The 23743-nt window shown below is 41.1% G+C and overlaps 1 protein-coding gene across 1 annotated transcript in view; it reads left to right on the forward strand.

The window, feature by feature from the left end:
* The first annotated feature begins 868 nt into the window (after positions 1-868).
* The window catches only part of LOC128305794 (locomotion-related protein Hikaru genki-like), a 34005-nt gene continuing 11130 nt past the window's right edge, over positions 869-23743 (forward strand). Inside the window, exons 1-3 of the mRNA XM_053043404.1 lie at positions 869-1106; positions 19973-20713; positions 22007-22216. Coding sequence (XP_052899364.1) covers positions 869-1106; positions 19973-20713; positions 22007-22216 — 1189 coding nt within the window. The remainder of the gene's footprint in view (positions 1107-19972; positions 20714-22006; positions 22217-23743) is intronic.

The following is a 23743-nucleotide window of genomic DNA, read 5'->3' on the forward strand; positions in this document are numbered from 1 at the left end:
ATTCACTGTCACCGGAAGGGATGAATATTTTCTGGCGTGTCAGTTGTACTCCAAGCCTTCGCTGAACGATCAGAACAAAAAACGCACACAAATGATACTAACTAACCTCTCCCTCTTTCACTTTCTCCCTTTTCTCTTCTCGCCAGACGGTGTTAACGTGCGTCCGGGTGTTGTTTGGAAGCCAAATGAAACCATAAGTGAAGTGGTTCCGGGTGTCTCGCACATCGGAACATACTCGATCGCGGATCACCGTACCGAAGGGGATACGGTTCCATCCTCAGGAGAGTGTTGCTGCACACAGGACTTCGGAGCATTCGGCTATTCGGTACGAAAAACTACTATTTCCGGATGACGTGAAGTGTCTTTCTGACCACGTGATGGTGTATTCCGCCCTGTTTTTTGGATGAGGAAGGTGCTGGTGTGTGAGTGTGTGTGTGCGTGTGTATGTGTGAAAGAAGAGAAAGTTTGCCGAGCGCAAACAACGTCCGAATTGGGAATCGTACGGAATTTTAGATCAACATATTGACCAGCAGGTGAGCTCCAGCGCGGCAGCAGGAGTCGGAGGATTAGTGCAAACCATCGGACGAAGTGGATTGGTTTTTGCGATTCGATTGGATTCGGAATTGAATTTCGGGGCGGATTCTGAGACCTAAAGGGGTGTCCGAACAGTATATCGAACAGCCACACACACACACACCCGGAAGCAAAGCCATTCCCGTGTGTCCCGTTGGGTGAAAAGTGTGACAAAAATCAACCATACCAAACCCCTACTGCCTCCCTTCCAGTTGGGTGGCACGGTGTTCCTTTTGCCCCACCCCAAAACCGGCGTGGGAGAAGGTGAGAAGGCTGGTTTAACATACCAGAATCGATGTCAACATCCGCCGTGTCGGCGGTGAACGTGGGGCGAACGATGGGTAACCGGAAGCGCCCGTTGGTGGTGGTCGCACCGATGCACGCCGGGTTGAAAATATGTAAAATTGAAATCGGAAAATGTTTGCTTTTCGTCACGCTGCTAACGAGTGTTTGCTTTCAAGGCGCTCGCACCGACGAGGGTGAAGCGGGGGCGACCTCGGCCGATCCACATCCGCCACCGACGAATGAACCCGGTAAGTTTGTCTGTATCCGTATTTATCTTTCAGTTTCAGTGAGTTTCTTTTTTTCCGTTGCTACTGCTGCCCTCGGTGAACTGTTTAGTTTTCTTTCGCATGATCTAAACCTGCCGAATGCTGATTGGATCAAACAGTTCATCATTCCGACTGACAGCTTCAGTTATGCAATTTTGTTTGGGTTTTTTTTATTTGATAGCAGCGTTTAATCTCATTTTGATTCGATCTTCAGGTGTGTGATAGATCCAATGCAACAATTTTAGGCTCACGAACGGTTAAGGTGTGGCTAATCTCTGGAATATTTCGTGTTGCGTTGAGTAATTTAAGGTTTCAATAATTGTAAAAAATTCTTAAACATTTATCTGGATGAGTGTAACCGAGTATGCCCGGGATAAGGCAAATCACAAGGAGCAAATGCCTTGTGACACTTGTTATTATCGCTCAACACAAGCGGTGTTGAAAATACGGCATTGCCGTCATAATATAAATTAAATAAATAAATAAATCTGGATGAGTGACATTTTTTTAGTAAAACGCCCTATTACCGTTGCTGAATAGGAACTTGGATTGTATTCTAGAGACACACGAGGATATCAGCGAGGTAAATTCGTGGACGGATAAAAGGTTAGGACCGGAAATGAAAACAGATTTTCCTACCGACCACCGGCTGAATGACACAGCTAACGGCGTATGATAACTTTCACATCACAATACACTTTCGATGGCTCCCATTTAACTTGCCGCCATTTCACTTTCTCTGGCAAACCTCGGCCAAAAAGTAAAAGCATTACGATCGATAGATCTTTCACGGTCTTTCGATGGTTTCCGCGATCGGAAGTGCTTAGCGGGACAAAACAAAACAAGCCACCCTAATCACGTGAACGGAAATTGAAGCCAAATCCTGCCGCAGGAAGCAAAAACCGGCACACGACGCAACAAAATCCATCCACCAAATAAAACAGACCACGCGAAAGCGCCACGACGGCTTCCTACGGCGCAGAAAATGTGTATTCACAGTTATATTTTTCCCACATTTCCCGCTGCTTTTCGGTAAGCACCTTAGGGCACTCGGTGCCGTCTATCTTTCCGGTGTGCATTTTCGCAATGCCTTGCGCAACATCAGCACAAACAAATCGCGAATCATCACACCGTGTGTACGCGTGGGAGCCAAAATGAAAAGAGCTCACACCGCGGGCCACAATCGATAAATGTGATATGGGATTGATGTGCCACGGGGGAGAAACCACTATATGCTGCTTGTGGATGGAGTGAAAGGAAATTGTCCCTGCAGGGAAAAGAAGCGGGCACCCTTTTCTGTAAGATAACCACTGTACCGGGAAGTCGAGGGATTTTATGCAGGATGGCAATGGATTAATGTGAGAAATTCGTTATTTTCCCCTAAAAATAATATTCACAACAAACATTCGCATGAAAGGAAGTGCTAACAAATGTTAGAATAATGTTTAGAAATGTTGCATCAATTCTCGACAGGTCGGAAATACATCATTCTTTAGATGTATTTAATAACAAGGCTGTCAGTGTTGGTTCAGCGGAGTTTCAAACACTCAGAAGCATTGTGTGATTCGAACGAACTCCGATAAGATTTTCCCAAAATTCTATAAAGAGATGCTGTACATCTTAAGAACAGTTCTATAGATCTTCAATATTATTCGTTTGATGTGATATGCGATGTCATAAAAAGATTGACACTTGGAAAACTGTTTTACTCGAAAGTTCAATCGTTGTGATATAGTAAACAATTGCTTTCTGCTCTTCAAGACTATCGAAATAACTTAGTAATTTTATCATTTTTCATAAGATTTTTAAATGTAAATTTGCTAATGAATTAAGATTATATTAAATTATTATTCCTCACAGTTTACTTCAGTTTAAGTACTCCTCAATTCAGCTGCGAAATTGGACCTCATCCCGGGTCACTCGGCAACTTCTTGACAGGAAATTGAGAGATTTGTTTTAAAGAACTAAATAGTTAAGTTTGATGAGTGTAGAATTATTAAAACCATATTTTAAAAACAATAAACTCCGTTCAAATTTTTGAGTTGCTTATTGCAAAGTAAGATATTATGCCTAAGTTATTTTCGAGTTTTTTCAACTTATTTGACTCTTTCCATTTTGGAACTACATAAGATTTCAATATAAGTTTATAGCGCATTAATAGCGTAATATAAATAAACTTTGCTTAACAGTGCAACATAGCTCACAGAATGAATAATTATGCTGCTTCTACCATTGGAACATCTTTTTGTATCTACATTCAGTAATGTTGCTTCAAATTCTATATTATATTGAGCTTGTGCTATCCAAAAAGGTTATTTTATTGAAATTAATGGTGCCCTTTTAATTTAGCAATCACCTCATACCCCAACACAGGTTTGAGAGAGACAAAATTATCTTTAAAATATTTGAACTCTAATAATCCTGTATATAAAAAAAAACAAGTCGGTAAGTGGTGGCATCAAGGAACTTTCCAAGGCCCGCGTAGAATTCTATACACTTCCAACAATTAAACTCCCATATACAATTCCCCATTGTCCGTTAAAGAGGTATGCCGAGTAAAACTATAAACTAATGTGAAATACTATTGCAAATAATGTTCCAGTATAATAAAGTTTAATATTTGAAGCAATTCTACCAGTGGTAAAATTAACTCCCAAGTAACAGATGTTCTCATTTTCCCCTTTAAAATCCTTTAAAAATGTTCGACGGCAAAGAAAAGACAATCCACATAATCAGTATCCGTTCGCATTCCTTCTTTTTTTTTTTGTTCACCCCAAACCAATCCATTTTCTCTTGCGCTCTAAAGGATAAAAAATCGAACGAAATTGGAACACTTTAAGTGTCTCTAATCCCAGCATTCCTATCCAATTCCGGACTCGGTTGGATTGCAATTGCCTTCCCGGGCTGTGTGCTGGATCATCATTTGTTTCTTTACTTTATGTCAAACCGAACCGTTTCAAACGCCGTTCGGTTCTGTCGGTTCTTCCGGCTTTTTTTTGCGTCAGCATAAACGCACACAAACACACACACGCCCACAGCCAATGAAGGGTGTAAAATTTGGGTGTGTAGTAAAGTAAAACAACAACTCAACAACGAGAAAACAAAGAGAAAAAAAAAGTAATTGAAATGGAGGCTTCGAGAGTGAAAAGCTCAAAATCAAATCAACGTGCCTGAAATGCCATCAAATGCAGGCAAATTTTTGGGACGTTAATTTTCCCACCCAAGCACCTAGGGAGAAGATTAAACCATCCGAGCGAATCCCGGTGTAGGGGCAGAACTTTTTCCCTTGTGCAAGCTTTTATGCGCGACTTTTATGCGTTTCTCAGCCGATTTGCTGGCTGCTGCTTTCGGCTTACGCGCGGTCGGGGCTCGTTTCGATCCAAGTGCTAAATATGGTGAAATATTGCAAAACTTCTTCACTTTTCATAACTCGCTCCAAGTATGGGTGGGTGCGGGAGATTGTGTGTGTGTGTGTGTTCGGGGCAATAAATGGTGCCAAGAAAAAAGTGTGCGGGAACGAGCTGGCGTTCGTAAGCAATTTTCACCGTCTCACGAACAAACATTCACCTTTGATGTTGTGGTTCGCGGATGGTTTCGCGCACCCGACGAAGATGAACGTTGCGTTCGCACTCTCCATCCTCTGCCTTGCTTCAAAGATCCGGGCAGATGGTGAAAAATAATAAAATAAGAAATCAAAGGAAGGAACTGTCAAGGGGTCGCATCCACGAAGGTGGTGGACTACGGTGGTACGGGAAGTAAAAGCGCTTTAGCTTCCATTATCGGTTGGACACCTTTACTAAGACACTTACTTCGTCCGTCGATATCAATCGATTTGCTGCTACAGACAGCAAAGTGAGTAAACCGAACAGGGCAACAACAACAGTGCTGGTGGGAAGCGATAAACAGAACGGAAGACGTGCTGGCGAAGAAAAATATTAATGTCGACAAATGCTGCCGAACCGTCCCGTCCCGTCCCAAGCAGCAGCAGGCAGCACTTTCCTTTGCTTCGACATCCGGTCACCGTAATCTAATCACCGAGCGGGTTTGGTGAACGGAAAGCGAAGACGAAGGCGAACTTGCTGCGTTTTATTTCCTTAGTGTAGTTTATTTCTTTCTTTGCTTTCGCCCGTGCCCGTTCAGTGTGGCGTTCGTGCCTTGGTGAGCCACTCCTGTGGGCTTTGATGTTGGTGTGGCTGTGGTGAATGCAGCCCGGGTCTAATCACGAACAGGAGTTTGGAGGAAAAGGGGCGAAAGATAACTCGCTATAGCCACTTTCACTCCTATCCTTGAATGCTGATTGAAGGTGGACGGTGCTCTTACCATTGAGCTGCTATCGTAACGAACCAAGAATGTTCCTGCTTTCGAAGAAAAACCTCCCATCGACATCAGCCAGGCTCAGGCTGATACGTATGTCACACGGGCATCATCATAAATTGTAATGCCGCACTGTGCTGATTCTTTCCACTCCTTGCTCCGTTGTTTTGTCTACTTTTCGGTGACAACACTATGCTGGGAGGTGAGTCATGTTCCGAGAAGGAGTGTTTTATAAATATTAACCAAAATCCCACCACTACGGCATGCGACGAAGGTTGACGTTGCATTACAGCCCCTCATGCTCATTCGTATTCAAGCAGTAATTTATTCATTTATACTCCACCCTGACAGGGTCAGACGGTTTTCTTTTTCGTTGTCGAATGTCCCTCAAACGCTGCCTTATCCTCACCGCTCGTTTAATGCACTGTGTGAACTAGTCGTATTATGGCGGTGTATTTACTGCAAACAGTGAAGCACGATTTTTGTTTACCTTCGATTGTGGAGCTTTAATCGGTAATTTCATTTAAAAAATACTATAACATTCCATTTGAAATCTCTTTGTTAAAAACACAATGTACAACTGTTTTCGGTTTACTACCAACTTGAAGCTGTCCTAGAGTATCGTTACTACGTTGCGTATTTAGAACAATCCAGTAGACTAAAATCCAACACTAAAACACATGCATATGGTGACATTTTTACTAAATAAATTAATTATTTTCATTCATCATTCGGCTTTTTATTGCTGACATTTGCTGAGCATTAGCAGATAAGAATGCGTTAATTTAGACATTTTAATTATAGGGCTTGGATAGAAGGCTTAACACCAATTATTACATTACGGTCTTATTACAATTATTGAAGTTTGATGTAAAATATAAAAACTAGAATGAGTTTGAAAGAAGGCTTATGGGTAAGGACGACTATCTCTCGGTAAAATGGACGATGAGTTGTAGTAAATGTTAATATCAAGAAATTCAAATCAAATTGACAGTGCCTATGTATTCAATAAATTCCATAGACAAGGAAATTGAGTTAGAAATTGAGAATTTATGTCATAGGTAAACAATACAGGTACAAGAATATTGTTGAAAAGTTATATTTTTTTCCAATAACGTATATTCCATGAGGACCAAACATACACGAAGTAAGTGTTATTTTAGCGACAAACCTGTAAAAATATTGATAATTAATAATTTACCAATGGAAATTTTCGTTCACTTTACACCATACTCAAAATAATTTGATAATTTTTCTTAACTTCTAAGAATAATCTATCTATATTTGATTCTAATCAATATCAATATTACTTTCACTTATTCTCATTTCTTCGGATTACACATTTTCGAACAACATAGCGACCATAAATTTGAACATAATTACACTGAGTTATTTGTTAAGTTTTCCACTGTTTGAAAAATCCAACAGACGTAGTGGTAGTATTTAACTAGACTTTCTCGGAGGACCGGTTCTAATATTTCATCCAAACCATAGCAATTATCTACTAAATTGTTTTCGTTGAAAAAATATATCTAACAAATTAGTAATGGCCGTCACGACTTAAAAGGTCGTAACACAACAAAAACTGTCAACGCTTTTAAATCTTCATAAAGGTATATTTATTTTGAGTAATGTACTGAACTTAGTAATTCGCTACTTTCAGTAAATCAAGCAGAAATGATGATAAAAATCTATTTTTAAAACCATGCATTTTTTAAGTCTATTTAAAAGAAACTGTGAACAAAATAAATGCAATATCAAAGCTCTTTTGTTTAATCAAAACTTGAGGAAAATTCTCGAAATTACATGAAAGCTTTTAAAGATTTGAAAATGTTATCTTTTTCTATTTATAGCTAGCTCACTAAATTTGAATATGACTGTATCTTACAGTCAGTATTTTTTGTATCTTCAAAAGATAAATCACCCCCAAAGCTTGCCCAACCATCAGGGCTCCGGATTGTGATTCGGTGTGTTGGAGAGGTTTCCCTGAAATTTTCCATTCAATTTCCCTGCCACAAACATAACCGTACAAACAACCGAGAGAGAGAGGGACCGTTGAATATATCTTCCCAGATGGAAACGATGGGAGCTTACCGGGCACACTAAGCGCAACAATATGTAACGATATCTGCGACTGTCGTTTTGAAACTGTTAAATAATGTATATGATGTCCGCCTGCCAAAACCGGGATTGATCGGGTTCAGTTGCACCCAACCGTGTGCCCATCTACCTCCGGCTGGCGGAGGTGCAATCGGCCGCAATCCCGCAAACCGTTATCTATCATCTAGCCCACGAATTCAGTTACAGCTTCATGCTCTCAAATTTTAACCCTCCCCCCGACAATGTCCCGACCTGGTCTCGTGCCTGTCCGTGTGGCTTGATGAGATTGATCAGTGGCGAAGGACGTAAGCAACCGTTTTTCGGTTCAACGTTACGTTGATTGAGGTCGACGACGGTTCGAGGTTTCGCCGTTTAACCGGTTTTACCGTCCCCGGGAAGAGATTCAATTCAATCAATTTCCCGAGCACAAACCCCCGACATCATGTCTCGCACCTGCACCCGACGACCCCACGGGCGAATGTGTTTTCGTGTACAAATTTGTTTTTCTTTGCAACCGTGTCCGAAATTCTGATCATCTTCCGAACAGAAAACGCTCCCCCCTGTTTGCCCGTTGTTTGTGGCCGAGGTTTTTGCGCTGTGGCGGAACGTCGGGCGGAAGAATTCGGGATACGCGCCTGGTATGGCAAATCAATTTGCTACTTGCCGGTTCATTTGATTTTCCGTCGACGAAGCCAAACCTTTTCCGTTTTCCCCCACTCGGGTTACGCAAAAGGGTGGTGGTTGTGGTTTCCATTGGCTGGCTGCTTCTCGGCTGGCAACATTCTAGCTTCCACCGGGCGCCTCCACCGTGTCGAAGGGTTGCTCACACGTGGCAACGAAACCACTTGACATTGGGCACACCGGCAGCCACACTTTTGCTATTTCCACGTCCACATCGCACCCGAAAGCAGCGGCTCGGTGTTGGTTTACATTTCCAATCGAACACACCGAACATACACGCGCGCACCAATTGGCTTGTGCTTGGGAGAGTGGTTGTGGCGTCTGGAATTGAGTGAAGAAATTTACCCCCGTGATGAAACATACACACGTAGACGGGACCTACCCGGTTCCTACATTTTTGGGCTGCTCATTTTGCTTATCCGCGCCTGGGATGGATGGTAAATTCGGTTAATCAATCAGTTGCTCATTAGCTTTGATTACGATACCGCGCGGCAAGGGCCGCAGCAGCACCTCCAGGCGCAACGTGCTCAAACGTGCACGATTGATGGTTTCGGAACGAGCGCCGGGGTGTTTCTGCATAAGCAAATACAATTATCCTACCAAGCGGACCGGTGCGAAGATCTGTGGAAACAAATTTGTCAGAAAATGAATCAATGTTTCTATTGAATTTGCAATTCTTCAAAGCTTCGGAAAGGGTGTGCATATACAGCCTCCCGGTAAAAAGGATTCTTATGGACAACGCAATGTATTCAGTACGGACAGTGCGTTGAGGCAAACCCAGCACGAAAGGCAAAAGAGGCAAAGGGAAGCATAAATTATTCAAATGACGCCTTTAATCTACCACCGCAATGAGAAATGGCAACAATAACGTTCATCGTTCGAGGTTGGTTTTTATTTTATTGCGTTTTATTTTTACCTCATTTTATTTCGTACTCTCACTCACTCTCATTCTCCGCGCGCTTGTTCATCATCCAAAAAGGCAGCATCCCCTTGGTGCTTTCCGGTGCGATAGCGAAAGATATGATAGTGCGTGTCTGCGGATCTTGTTCGGTTTCGAGTCCTCACTCCCGGACTGCATGCATCGTTTCTCTGGTGCTGACGTTTTCCTTTTTCCTTTTCCCTTTCATCCGGTTTGCTGCCGGGTGTCATTCCAACATTTCCGACCCCGCGGTTCCGCAGCAACCCCGCCTATCGGAAGTGCCATAAATCTTGGCCCCCGAGCGCATGTGAGGACACAAACGCAACAACGTGACTCGACTCACCAACTCACCGGTTTCCGTTCATTTGTTCGTTCGCACGCAAAGACAAACGTTGGTCTGGGGCCAACGCTTCGTACTTTAACTACACCGCTAACGGCTCATGTTGCTAACGAACGCTGGAAGTGGGAAAAACTGAGCAGTGAAATCGTGAAAACCACCCAGCAGAGAAGCAAGCTGTCCGCCCAAAAGATTGACTTTCCAATTTTTTTTTGTTTCGCTGTGCGGATTGAATTTCGGCTCAGTGCTCTCACTTATTACTTTCCGAAGAAAATCACCCGCTGTTGCTTCTTTTATTTAGTGCCCCATCGAGCGAGATGTAAATAGAACGATATAAAAATTGCGTTACGGATGGGAAAGCAGCAAAGGAAGAGAAGAAAAGGGATGATTCATTGAAAAGAACGAAAACACACAACAAATTCACACACAAATAACTAATATTCTTATCGAAAACAGCATGAGCTATTGGGTAACGAGGGACGATCTCGTTACTGCGGTTCGGTCGAAACGATCAGATTGTTCGACAAAACTAAAGCTCAAGCCCTGGCAAGACCGAGACACGGCAGCAATTGCACACGTTTTGCAATGAAAAATGTTTTTCGCACTCACTCGTAGAACACGCAACAACAACGGAAAAAAGTGATGAAAAAAAAACACACACAAACAAAACTGTCTTGCCACGAGCTTACGGTGGCGTTTCAGCGGTTTTCTTACCACACGGTGAAAGCTTCCCGTCGTCGAATGCGGGAGCAGAGCAGCAGCGTGTGCCGTTGGTTGGCCGGCCGTGCGTTCTCCGTTGCGTGTGAATATTTATTATTGCCCCCGATACACTCTCGGTAGCACCTTTTTCTTTTCGGTTTTGCCTTGTACTGGGGCATAAAGGAAGGATGAATAAATTTTCACTTTTCCACAGCCCCGCCAGCACGGGCAACAACGATTCCGGGCGGTTTTGTATGGGGTACGTGTGTTGTGAAAAGTGAATATTGATGTTAGAAGATTCATTTGGTGTCGCAACCCCCCGGTGGTGAAGCAGGTCCGTACCGTATCCGCTCGGGGTAGGGTCACAGTGGGACAATAATGTGGACAACACTGGTTTTTGGTGTGAAAAATGAGCCCAAAACGCACGTACGTTCGTGGAATGTAAATTGTTTGCTGTGAGGCGAGAAAATCATTGAAATATGTTAGGGCTTTTCGGTTTTGCCGTGATGGTGCTAAAAGGAACCTAATGTTGCATCTATTAAGCTTGTGTAGATAAATTAGAACAGTTTTGGAAATTTGTTTGGATGGATGGTCGTTGAATTGGAATTAGATCACATTTATGGTATTCATGGTTGGGAACATTTTAAAATCAACATTTGTTGTTTTACTTTTGCTAGGATGGTTTCTCATCTCTCATTTACTGTAAAATATGATCTTTTTTATTATTTCATTATTATTATTAATCATTTTAAGTGGATATTCAGTGTAATGTTTGTTATATTTCTATGTTGTTATATTCAGTTTGTTATGGTTCTAAATTATTATAACTACCTTTTGCTAATTTTATTTTTTTTATTTAAATGCAGTTTATTCCTTTAAATCACTTCTGCATTTGTTTTATCAGCACTTATATCTTTGATGGTTTATTCAAGACAGCTTTCTAATGGGATTTTTTTTGTTCTTTATACTTTTTGTTCTTATCTTTATTTTTATTAAGGTTACTTTAATTATAAAATAATTTAACAACTACTGACGTTATCTTATCTTGGCTTAGGAAAAATAATAACTATTTAACTACTAATTCACTGTTCATTCAAAGTACAATAACGCGTTTGTTTGCTAGTGCTCTATAAAACGATTTAATCATGTCGAGATATTTTCTACGAACATAATTCACTATCCGAAAGGTTTTTAATAGCTATTTTAAAGAGCAGGGTTTATTTTTAAATTAAAATTAATAATTGTGTTGTATTTAAGATCGATTTTAAATATCCTAATAGCTTTTTACTTTATTTTCATGAATTTATGCCAATTTTTTCAGCTTTAAACTCATCTGGCCACCATTGATTCCACTGTGCGAAATTCTGGAACGCGTTGTAAAGCTGGCAAATAACTCCGACCTAGCAGTACCTAATTCTAGCGAGTCTGTCTTAAGGCCAATGGGGTACCTTTTCGAAACCCGCAATTCGTCATTTCACCTCCAACACGGAACGGGCTCATATGTTGCCGATAGGGATTGTACGTAATGCGGAACCGTACCGCAACCGTACGCCGTACCGGAAGGCTTTCATTTCCGAAATTTCAAGATACGTTCGCGTATCCTGGTTGCCACGGTCTGGTATGCCACGGTCTGTGTGCGGGTATGAGCTTTTTTCCCCTGTACAGTGTTCCATCTCGAATCCACCTCCGCTTCATTGTTTAGCAACTTTATGATTCAACTTTCCAGACGCTTACTTCCTACGCTTGAGGAAAGGATTCCTCCATTTACATTATTATTAGCATTGCTTCGGTTTGCCCAATTTCCTTCACCATGACCCTTTTCTGCTGCTGAGGAATCGTCGAGAGTTAAAAAGAAAAAAAAACAGAATCGCTACGGCATCGTGTGGAATTGGAGAACTTTGGAGCGAATGAAGACAGAAGCTCGAAAGTAGATCGTGTGGCCAGGCGGGGGGGGCTAAAATTTCATTTTACGGATTGTACCCATTAATCATGCCGCGGGAAGGGTTTATGTTTTCTTTCAATCTTATTTGGCTATCCCCTTTTTTTTTGGGGGGCTGCAAGTCACCCTTGAAGCCGTTGGTGGGCCGTTGCCTTCTGCCAGTGTGGCCATTGCGGCTTTATGAGTGATGAACGGGTTGGCAGAGAAGCAAAAAAAAATCGCTATACAAATTCCAGCACAGCAAGCAGCTGATGCGAAACCCCCGTCGGAAAGGGTGAATTTTTTTTTTTAGGCAAACGGGGGTTCCATGTGCAAATGTGTGGCGTTTTGTTTGCACAATTTCAAGCTCGTGCAAAGTTCTGTGCTTTTTTTTTGCTTTGCTTCCATCTAGCTGGTTCATCATACAAATTTAGCTTAAACGAGACAAAAAAAAATATGCTCACACAAATGACCACACCATGTTTTATGACCGAACAAAGATAGCATGTGGTCAATATGTGTGTGTGTGAAAAACATAGGACCATAAAACCAAACCCCAGTTAAACACGTGTGGCGCTTGCCAAAAAAAGGAAGAAACAGCCCAAAATTGGAAGTGTTTGCATCAGAATTTCATTATCTTTTTCCACCCCCTCGTTTAACTGCAAAGTAGCGCATTCATGGCTTTATTTCATTACAGGCACTCCATTTATCCGCTCCGCATCGCCGTTACACGTGTTTGCCGGGTGCTTATGGATGAATTTCTCCCACTCCCAAAAGCTCTCGAACCCTAAGCTTGACACACAGTTCTCTGATCTTCTGCAGCGAGAGCCAACAAAAAAGGGGGCGAACATTTGCCAAAAAACAACAACAAAATGTACACAAGATGGAAAAGAAATTGCTCCAGTGTTTCGAAAATTCCATCATTCCATCATCGCTCCATTCGCTTCGCCGGTATTGTTCGCATCCTGCGAGTCGATTTACAGTACCACCGTACCGGAACGGACGCCGGCGTGCTTGCACTCTGTTTAGCAGACAGACAAGTTGGTGTGCTGGTTTTTTTTTGCGACTTTAATTACTGTTTGTCTGGTGCCGAGAGTGCGCTTGTGGAAAGCGAAGGGAAAACATTAACGGGTGTTTCCCCCAACCCACTTGCACGAACGATTGTTTCTTCGAACAATTAAATTTTGTACTCGACTAATGAGCTTACACGATCACCGAAGTGCTTTGTGTACGATCTTGGCTCCCAACCCCTCAAAACGGAAGGACCTTCGCCTCTTTGTTGTCGACGTGGTGGAAGTATTGCATCTTCTATGGTGCTTCACAAACTTCCAACCGGTCGCCCAGTGGCTGCTGCACCAGAAACACCATTTGTTGCTAAAATATAAAATAAATGCCATTCGCCTGCCCGAACCACCCCCCGCTAACGGTGGACCACGGTTCGGACAATTAGTTTCAATTGTAGTTTTCCCATCCAGTGGAAGAAAAATGCACTCTCCCCTGCAATCATTGTGACCGACCATTGGGATGCACACTGCATTGCCGCACGGTGCACGGAATTGGCAAATTGAGCAGCTGCGGTATGGTTTGGTTCACGGGGTTTTCCGTAATGAGCTTCGGATTTCGGCACTTGGCACGAGGCGTCTCCACTTTGGTGGTTTTGCTCCGCTAAACCGCACCTTTGTTTTTTTTCCACTACGTCCCCCCGCCACACGGGCAAGGTGTTGAAATGCGCGTTTGGAAAAGTTCAGGAAATCCTTTCACAGGGCTTCCATGTTGGACGGAGCTTATTTTGTATCACATTCTGAAAACGGTCCCGCGGTTCGTGACCGAACCGTTCGACCAAACCCCGTACTCTGCGTGTTCACCTTGCTTGAAGGTTGAACATTGAAGTGGCACTGTCTGCTTTGAAGGATAATTTACGATTGAGCACAACTAATTGAGCGGTTTTTATGTGTCTGGTTGGGTTTTTTTGTTTTTGTTTCCTCGTATTATTCATTGTGTTTTGTATGTTCGATGTATAGCAAGAAGGATACTTCACTTTCATTGCTGTATCTGTCATGGGCTCAAATTAATGAAATTGCTTCGTCCTGAAGCGTGTGGTGAACGTTAAGTGTTATGTTTTAATTAAAATTATCCTTTTAAATCATTCTGTTGGTGTTGTAAAACCCGCTTTGTTCGATGTTAACTGTCCGCATTTGCAGTAAAATAAATCATTTGAATTTTATCATTTATTAATAAATAAGCCCAGTATTAACGAGTACCTAGAAGAGTGTAAAAATTATGACACTTAACAATTGTGTTTATACAACCTCCACAAATAATTCACAGCAGTTTTGTGGCCTGCTACGTTTCGCGATCACGGACTGGTGTTTATCGTATTATTTCATTGTTCAATATTATTAATTTGTTGTTCATTATTTAGTGTCAAAGATTTAGGTTTTTTTCTGTTCAAAACAATACTCAATTTGCTGAATAGAAAGCTTCGTAAAAAATGTTTCGTAACTTTTGGTTACTCCAAAGAGGACGATTCGGTGTAGCTGGAAGTGGCTTCCACCTATCCAATCATTTTCAAATGCAGCGGTTTCGAGTTCTACATATAAAATTAGAACCGTTTCAGAATTCTTTCTAAGTTGTACTGGCAAATCTTGCGGTTTAATTAAAATGATTACTCTAGATCTCGTTCAAAATAAATTTCATGCAAGTATGTGAGCTGAAAAAGCTTGGCCCAGAATTGATTTCACTTTGCAAAAACTGAAAATAATGAAAAGTACCTCGTCCACCTTAAACTATCTATCTATCTATATATTAAACTCAATTACCTTTCTAACTAAAACGTAAAATAATCCTAAAGTTACATTAACATTTTCACTTGAATCCAAAAACGCTGTATTCTAAGAAAAATTGATCTTCTTTTGATCGTAAAAGCTTAGAGGACACAGCGTATTCGAAAAAAATAAAAAAAAAATGATTACATTTTCGCGAAACATAAAATTCCTGGAATATGTGATAAAAATTTCTATTAATAGTATACCAACAAAATCATAACGAAGTTCCAGCCCACAAACAAAATTTCATCTTCATGCGAAAACGCATAGCATTCAAATATTTCTCAAAGCACCATTTTGCAAATCGATACCCAGAAATTATCAAATACCAATGGTCTTTGTAGTTTGACATTTCCACCAAATATTTTTCATTCAATTTGCTATAATTCTTTCATATTGCTTTTTTTCATGGATTTTTGTTATACGTGCTTGTAGAATTATTTCCGTTCAATTGAAAATCATTTTGGTCCAATATTGAAATCTCAAAAATCGTTCCTTTTTTACACTCCTCTTAAATGTCAGAAACAGCAGCATTTTAACGTCCAGATAGAGCTAGTATGTAATCATATTTCTAAGAATTACAAAACTGCCAACTGTTGGCAGAATAATATTTGTCGTTGAAGTCCGCATTTCCAACTAATTCGAGCGTACCCAAGCTGCATTTTGTCTAAGCAACATTCATTAATAACAAAAAAACACTTTGAATACAATGGTTTTATATGGTGTTAAAGTGTGTTGCATAAAACATTCTAGTTACGTGCGAATCAACCCATAAACATTAATTTACATCTGTTGATATCCAAGGGAACGGAAATTTTCAAACTTAAAACCAAAATATATCACCACATTTGAATGCTTCGCCATAAGTCACATGTACTTTTTGGTGGTTGATTTCCTTCCGTTGCTTTTGCTGAATTAATGGCAATATAAAACCCTACCATATTAGCATCAATAAATCGTTGTTTGCTAGTTTAGTGCACTGTCCTGTCATTGCACACACATGTTTTGGTAGAATCTGTATATTTTTTCTTTCAAACCAAAACCATACCGTTGTAACACGCATAAATTTTAATTCTCCACGAATGTGCTATTTGTCCCGGTTCGTTGTTCATCGCGAGTAACATAAATCCCTATTTGTGGAATTATACCTTGTTGTATCATAATCCGCGCCAAAGTTATCTCCGCAACCAACGGCAATCCGATTGTTGTGCATGTTGTTGCTCGCCACTCACTTTGATGTTTTATTACCAATCATTTCTCATCGTGCATCTGCCATTACCACGCCGTTTTCCTTCCCTCCACACGCCCTCCCCCCTCCCCCTTGTTGGCCAGCTTAGTGGGTATGCAAATTTGGATCTCCACCAAAAAAGCCACCGACCATCTGCAACCGATCGGTTCCAGTGCAAAAGTACCGTATGGTGGGACTTTGTTTTGGCTTCATTTATGACAAGGATAATTTATCCACCGACCGTATAACATGCGGCCGCGGCACTAGCGCCGTGAATAGCCGTCCATTGGCGTGAAAATAGGTTCTTCTGCCCGTGTCCGTCCCGACGGTGAGGCTACCATTTTCGTCCCCGGATATTGAAACCACGGCTGCAACGATGACGACGACGACGACGACGATTCCCAACCGGTACCGATTGTCACTCGGATGAAATATGATCTTCATAAGAGACGCCCTTTGCGTGTAGGGTGCGGGGGTCATGGTGCGTCAATGAAAATGGGACAGGAGTTGAGCAATAAAATGAGAGCTATTTATTTCGATCCTTCTGGCTGGTAAAAGCTCGCAGTGCACGATGCACTTGTAGATACTGCCTGCGTCGATACTGCTCACATCGAGCCGGGCTTACTATTGGGTGGGTAAACAAGTTTGCGTTGGCTAACTCAAGTACAAAATGCAGCAATATGCAACCGTTTTGTAATAAGTGTATTTTTGAAATGAGGAAAATACATTATCAATAAGATAATGAAATTAGGAAAATACATTATCAATAAGATCATAAAAAAAATTAAAATAGATCATAAAAAAATGATCATACGGCCCTCGGCCATCATAATGGAAATAAATAAATAAAATAAATAAGATAAAACGTTCAACAAAGCGGTTCATTTAAAGTTCAATTAAAACTCAATTAATAAACACCGGAATTCGTGATCTTCTTTTCGTTGATCAAGCGAATGTCTATGACTTCGATCAGTTCCAGACGTTGCAATTCGTTAAATTTGCAATTTCCATTACAGTTAGCAGTCCTTCGAAATAATTAGCTCATCACTTTTACGTTCACCCAAAGCAATATCAATGTATCAGCGAACGCTCTAATCTTTTGCCACAGTTTAGCAAGCGTGCGTGGAAACAATGAATTCACCGGTGGATAATAAAGCTGGCGATCTCAAAGGATTGAGCGCGGGTACGCGGATTTAGGCAGCGCACTGTATCGTTTGAAGCTTCTGCGCTCCGTGTGCTCTAAATAAGCGAAAATACTTCCGTTAAATTTGACCCTCTATCCGCATCGATAGTGTGTTTAGCTGCCGTGTGTGATTTGGGTGTAAATATCGCTCCATCACGTGCACAGGGCGACAACCGACAATAACCCAGTTTCCCGCGCCATTCGATATATCCAATCTCGAGAGTGAGCCGGAAGTTACCGTTCTACTACAGCACTTAAAAACAGGCAACGCTGAATACGCCACCAGTTTAATGGCCAATGCCACGTCGAATGGGTTAATGAGTGCGGATGAGTATCGTCTAATTCGACGTAATTTCCCATACCATCGTCATCCATGTGCCGTCATCCATTTTGAGCGGCTTGTGAATGATACATTTTCCAACCAGTATTATTGAGGGGTTGCTCGTGTTTAATTGCACGTGATTTCGCGAAAAAAAACCCTCGGAACTTTGTCCTGCAATCGAGCCGACCCATCGGTTGGAGCTTTCAAACTGTACTCTTTTTATTCGATGCTGTGAAAAACCCCAATGCACTCTAAATTACGCCGCGACAGTAAATATGGTTTATGCACGATGAAACGCGCGCATACGAGTTTTAATTGAGCTCCGCGTTTCCCAATCGGACGCACAAATCGAACCCACTTAACGTCATTTGAAGTAATTGAAATTGTTGGTTTGTAAAATTTGTGGTTTTCCCCCTCACCGAGCAATGATGGAAACGATTCACTTTTGTACAACCGGCCGCTGAAGGGTTGTAGGTGATTTTGTCGAGCAATTATGTAAAATTTTTTTCGCGATCCCGCACCCCTCCAAAACCCATTAAGTTTGGTGCTTGATTTATCGTTCAAATTTCGTTTTACGCAAAGTGCGACAAAATTTGGTCGTTTTTACATGTACGCCATCTATTAACGATGCATTGGCGGCGTGTGATGGGGCGCGAATGCGTTCAAATACCTTTATCAGTGGTAATAAGATTAAATTTAAAAGCAATCGATCGCAATCGGTTTCCAATGCGGTAACATTTTTCAATTATCTTTGACCATGGTCTGCTTATGGGGTGTTTTGAATTTGTCACCGGACTGGGCAGATAAAAGGATTGTAGTTGAAATGTAATGCTTTAAGTCAAACAAAGCCAAACAAGCTTTTCGGATAATTTGTGGAAGGAATTTCAGTTATAACATTATGCGAAAATGATGGAAAAATAAATTATTTTAATTATTTGTTTAATTATTTATTTTTCTATTTACTATTCAACATATTAATTCATTAGTTTTTCTATATAATATTTAATATTGCATTATGAAGGCATTCAGTTGTATTTGCTGTTTATTGATATTTCCAGCAAATATTTGATTGTTCGTTTCTTTTTTTCGTGATAACCAAACAATTTTTTTAATTTTAGTTTTAGTTTTAGTAGACTTTAGGAGTTTTAATTCATTGTTCATAAATTTAGGGTTTATTTGTGAATTAACTTTTTACACATTCTTGTACGCTGCTTTGGGTCTCATGAGATTTTTTTCAGTTTTCAAATAAAAAATAAATTCATATTTTATTCCTACTCGAGTGCACTTTTCTAAATGCTCTGTGTTGACCAGAGATCTGTTCTCTTATATCGATAGCAGAGGGCTTTCCGTTAACATCTGTTTTGAGTTTTCGCCACGGCGCAATGGAGGCGCCCAGTGAATCAAGTTCATAGTAGCGAACTATCTGGACTGTATTTAGCTTGGCGTGGATCTCGAGCATTCCTAAAACCTGGAGTTATCTCCCGCTGACTTCGTTTTATGTGTTAATCGTAATCTCTAATAGTAATTGTTTTAATTACTTGTTTATTTATTTATTTTTCTATTTACTATTCAACATATTAATTCATTATTTTATCTATATAATATTTAATATTGAATTATGATGGCATTTAGATGTATTTGACTGTTTATAGATATTTACAGCAAATATTCGATTGTTCGTTTCTTTTATTGGTGAAAACGGCTTTAATTCATTGTTCATTAATTTAGGGTCAATTTGTGAATTAACTTTTTTAATTACATAATTACAGTACAGATTCTTGTACGCTGCTTTGGATCTAATGTGTTTTTTTTTAAGTTTTCAGATAAAAAATAAATTCATATTTTATTCCCACACGAGTGCACTTTTTTATACGCTCTGTGTTGATCAGAGATTTCGATTTCGTCTGTTTTGAGTTTTCGACACGGCGCAATGGAGGCGCCCAGTGAATCAAGTTCACAGTAGCGAACTATCGGGACCGTATTTAACTTGACGTGGACCTCCAGCATTCCTAAAACCCGGAGTTATCTCCCACTGACTTTGTTTTATGTTCAACCTTGATAAGACTGCCAAAGGGGACTGAGAAACATTCCAAAGAATGTCAAAACAGCCATTATGGGCATCCCACAAGAGGCCTACGAGAGCTCGCTTACTGCTTGGAAGATCCGTCTTCTCCAAATAGAGGGTTTCTTTTTGCAATAAGACTAATTTCTTGTGACTATTTAATTTAATTTGAATCAAATATTGTCATTATCTCTGTTATTATCATCATCATTAAAATCTATTCTAACTTATGTCTGTATGTTTTATATTCATTCTCACAGAAACAACAACCGGCTGTCCTCCACCCGATTTGAAAATTTCCCGACCTCGCAAGCAGTACGCAACAACCGAACCGCCCTTCGTCACATTCGAAACCACGCAGATCTACCTGCCGCAAGATTTCACCACCGCCGACTTTGAACTGGTCGAGGCGGGCAAGTCCGGTGTCAATGGGCTCCACAGCCGTGCCGATACCATCGACCAAGCCGCTGCCCTTCACGGTAACTCCCACGACACCTCCTTCTGGTGGGAGCTGGGCATCCAGAATGCGGAAGTTCGTGAGTCTTTGGCGGCAGCCTCTTTCCCGGCACGCTCCAAGCGTGCAGCCGTGGGTCATCAACGGCGTCCCCATCATCACCGCCGTCGGCGTAGGTCGTCCCCCGGTCCGCACGACCATTTGCTCAACCTGGAGGAACTGTCACCGGCCATAGTGATTAATAACATCTTCAACGAAAATGACAGCGACCACAGTGTGTACGACAATCTGTTCCTCAATAATGGACCTTCCGAGGGGGACATCGATGATGATCGGGATGGCGAAAACACGCCGGACACGGGCCAGTACCTCGACAAGAACGAAATCGAGGGCGAAGAGATCATCGTCGAGATGGGTGACAACGGGAGCATCATTCGGCGGCGAGTCAAGCGCAAATCGGGCAAAACGACGGGCGCCCTGAGCCGTGCGAAGGCTGGCAGTGGTGGTGATGGTGGCAGCAAGAGCATCGCCCGGCATCACAAGCAAGGTAAGTGTGGGCTGGTGAGCTGACAGAAAAATCCACACGGTACTTTCGCCATTTTCGCCGCAGAGTTCGTTCCGGTGAACTCTCGGGCACGTACCAAGGTTGTAAGCAGCGCACCATTAGTGCAGGACCAGGTAGCTTCTTCGAAATCTTCGGTGCTGAAGATATCCCTCGGGTCGCTAATAGTCGAGTCAATAGTCGTACATGGAGTCAATCAATCCTTGCCGGTAATACGGCGAAGCGATATCTGCGACGTGGGTGTTCGATAAATTCTTCGGCTTCGAAATTTCGGATTCAGTGCTGTGGATGCATCTGTTGCCTGCTGTAGCTGTTGCAGCCTGGGTAAACAGGATTCTGTTTGATTGATACACAATTTGGCCAGAACTGTGTTTGCTGACAAGGATTGAACAGATTCCTTCGAATCGGTTTTGTTTAGATAGTCGATTTGTTTGCGTGTTAAATAAAGCGCCGCAGAAGTTACACATCGAGAAGATAATTACACGGAGGTCGGAAAGCAATATTTAAGTGTACACATGTATTTCTCACGCCTGTTGCCAACCCTGCTTCATTCAAGTACCTAGATAGTTCATCATGGACTGTTTGTATTAGTTTAACTTAAGTCGTTTGAATAAGCTAACAAACAAATATTGGGTAATGTCAATATGTCAGATGCATTTCTACTTTTTTATGATTTCATGATTTGAAGAGAATATTTTTTGCATCTGTAATGTACGAACGAGCAACATTAAAGAGTAGTTTAACTTGTATTACTTGTGCTACATTATTGAATTTATATTAATGATAAACATGTACAAAAGCTTTCGCATGTTGTGCAATCACAACTTGTATTGATTCCCTTCAACGAGGATTCAATGGCACTTTACATTTATGAAAGCATTCCATACTGTGCAACTATTCAGCGTGATTGATGAATTCAAAAGCGTAAAAAGCGTTAGAAAAAGTTGATGGTTTTTAATAAACAATTACAAAACAAAATAAAACATTACACACACATTGCTTTCCAACAACCGTGGTAGCGATCGATAGGATGATCGTTTGACAGGTATGCGATGGATTAAAGCAGAAGGCTTGTACCCGTTGAATGAATGCTGCGCCAAAGGAAAACAATAATGCTCGATAGTGAACGAAAAAAATTGGACAAAAACTCTCCTACAAAAAAAAACCCCCCTGGTGGCACGATAAACGAGAGAGTACGTGTAACAAAAAAAAATCAAAGCAAAAATCAATCCAACACCATACGTCCAATCCAATCCTCCAAACACGCACTACCTCCAGATCACACGAACGCGGACACCCCGGAAGCGGTCGAGCTTGCCGAGGACGCTGCGCTCGGTGGTGGTGACCAGCATCGTCAGCCGGGCGCCGGGGCACGGGGCACCCAGATCCGGGTGAAGCGCAAATCCGGAAAAGCGACCGGTGCGCTCAGCCGACCGAAGGGGGCCAGCGACAGTGGCAGTAAGAGTATTAGTCGCAATGCCAACAAAGGTGAGCTGAACCAATCAAACAAACTGGAGGATGAAAAAACAAAAATCTCCACCGTTCATAAAAGTCACCCACCACACACCCGAACACCCGCTTCACGCTTCAAGGGTGCAACTTCCGAGCACTGCGTAGCATTTTATCAGCATATACGTAAAAGATTGGACAATAAGCTAAAAACGAAATACGCACACACTGCTGGGCGAAGGAGGAAGCAGTTGGGGTTTAAAAATTAACAACCAAAAAAACACACTCGCACACATCGGAAATAATTTTATTGCGCGCGTACAGGGTGGCCAATGTGGGGCGGGCGGGTTAATAATTAAAAACAGAGGCAGATATACTACAAAGTGCGACGTGCTATATCGGCGCACTACGTGGGAAAATATGACCGATATGTACTGCCAGGAAGGATTTTGCATATGCATGTAATCTAGCGTAATACCCCTTGACTTTGTAGTGTTCCGTATTTAGCTTACAAACAGGTTTGCAAACAACTCTTTCGGATTGAAGGGTATCAGTCGTGGATTTAGGGATAAAGTCTTGAGATGAATTGGGAAAGTTTGAACCATTTTTTGATTATTTCCAAGTTGAAGTAAAACATTAAAATGTTAAAGTGTTTCAACAAAATTTTAAGCTTACAACAACTAACATGACAATTATAGCAGGCGTTTCGATTTTATCTTGAGTAATCAGAGCTTTTTCAGAACTCGGTTCAAATATAACTTAACTTTGCTAAAATTGTTTTGAAACGCAGAATGATTATTAAAATCTATCATCAATCTTAATTATTAGTTTGAATTAATTTGTTGATCCTCTGCTGTGTTTAACTAAATTGCAAATAATTATCCAAAGCTTGCATAATTTCTTTTCTTCTTCTTAACATGAAAAAGGGATTACAAGATTAACTATTAGACATCCTCATTACAAAAAATATTGCAAAGCTACTATCAAAGCAAAAAGGAAAAAAGTAAAATGATTTTTATAAATTTAACATTATGCTAGGTACTTGAGATAGTCAAACATGTTTAACTTATGCGTTTTTATTATTTTTGATAACATTTTTAGCACACGAGAACTATGGCCCTAGCTGGTTCAGATCTGTTAGAAAAATGTGTTGTTTTGGCATTTGTTGTGTAACTCACCGAAGCCTTTAATTGGTAAGCAATATAAGCTTTTTCATAGGCTAACTATAGGCTAATTTGCTGATAGCGGATGATCCTCCAAACGCCAAAGCGCATATGGAAAAAACTAGTAGAAGATCTGATCGACTCTTGTGTCAAATACAGGGTTCTCAATTTTATCCTACGACCTTCTAGGTAATGCAAATCTTTTACGGGAAACTAGACTTAATTTTACTTCCATTGACATGTACCCACAACGGCCAACTCTATTTGATACGTGTCAAGAAAATTCTCTGACTTCTGATAAAATCGAAAACCAAACTTTGCCAATTAAGAACATTTTGCACGGGGATCCATTAACCCGGAAAGGGTTTCTATAATTGCCACCGCAACAGGTTCCACTTTAACC

This window comes from Anopheles moucheti, chromosome 3 (assembly GCF_943734755.1).
Source record: "Anopheles moucheti chromosome 3, idAnoMoucSN_F20_07, whole genome shotgun sequence".
Lineage (NCBI taxonomy): Eukaryota > Metazoa > Arthropoda > Insecta > Diptera > Culicidae > Anopheles > Anopheles moucheti.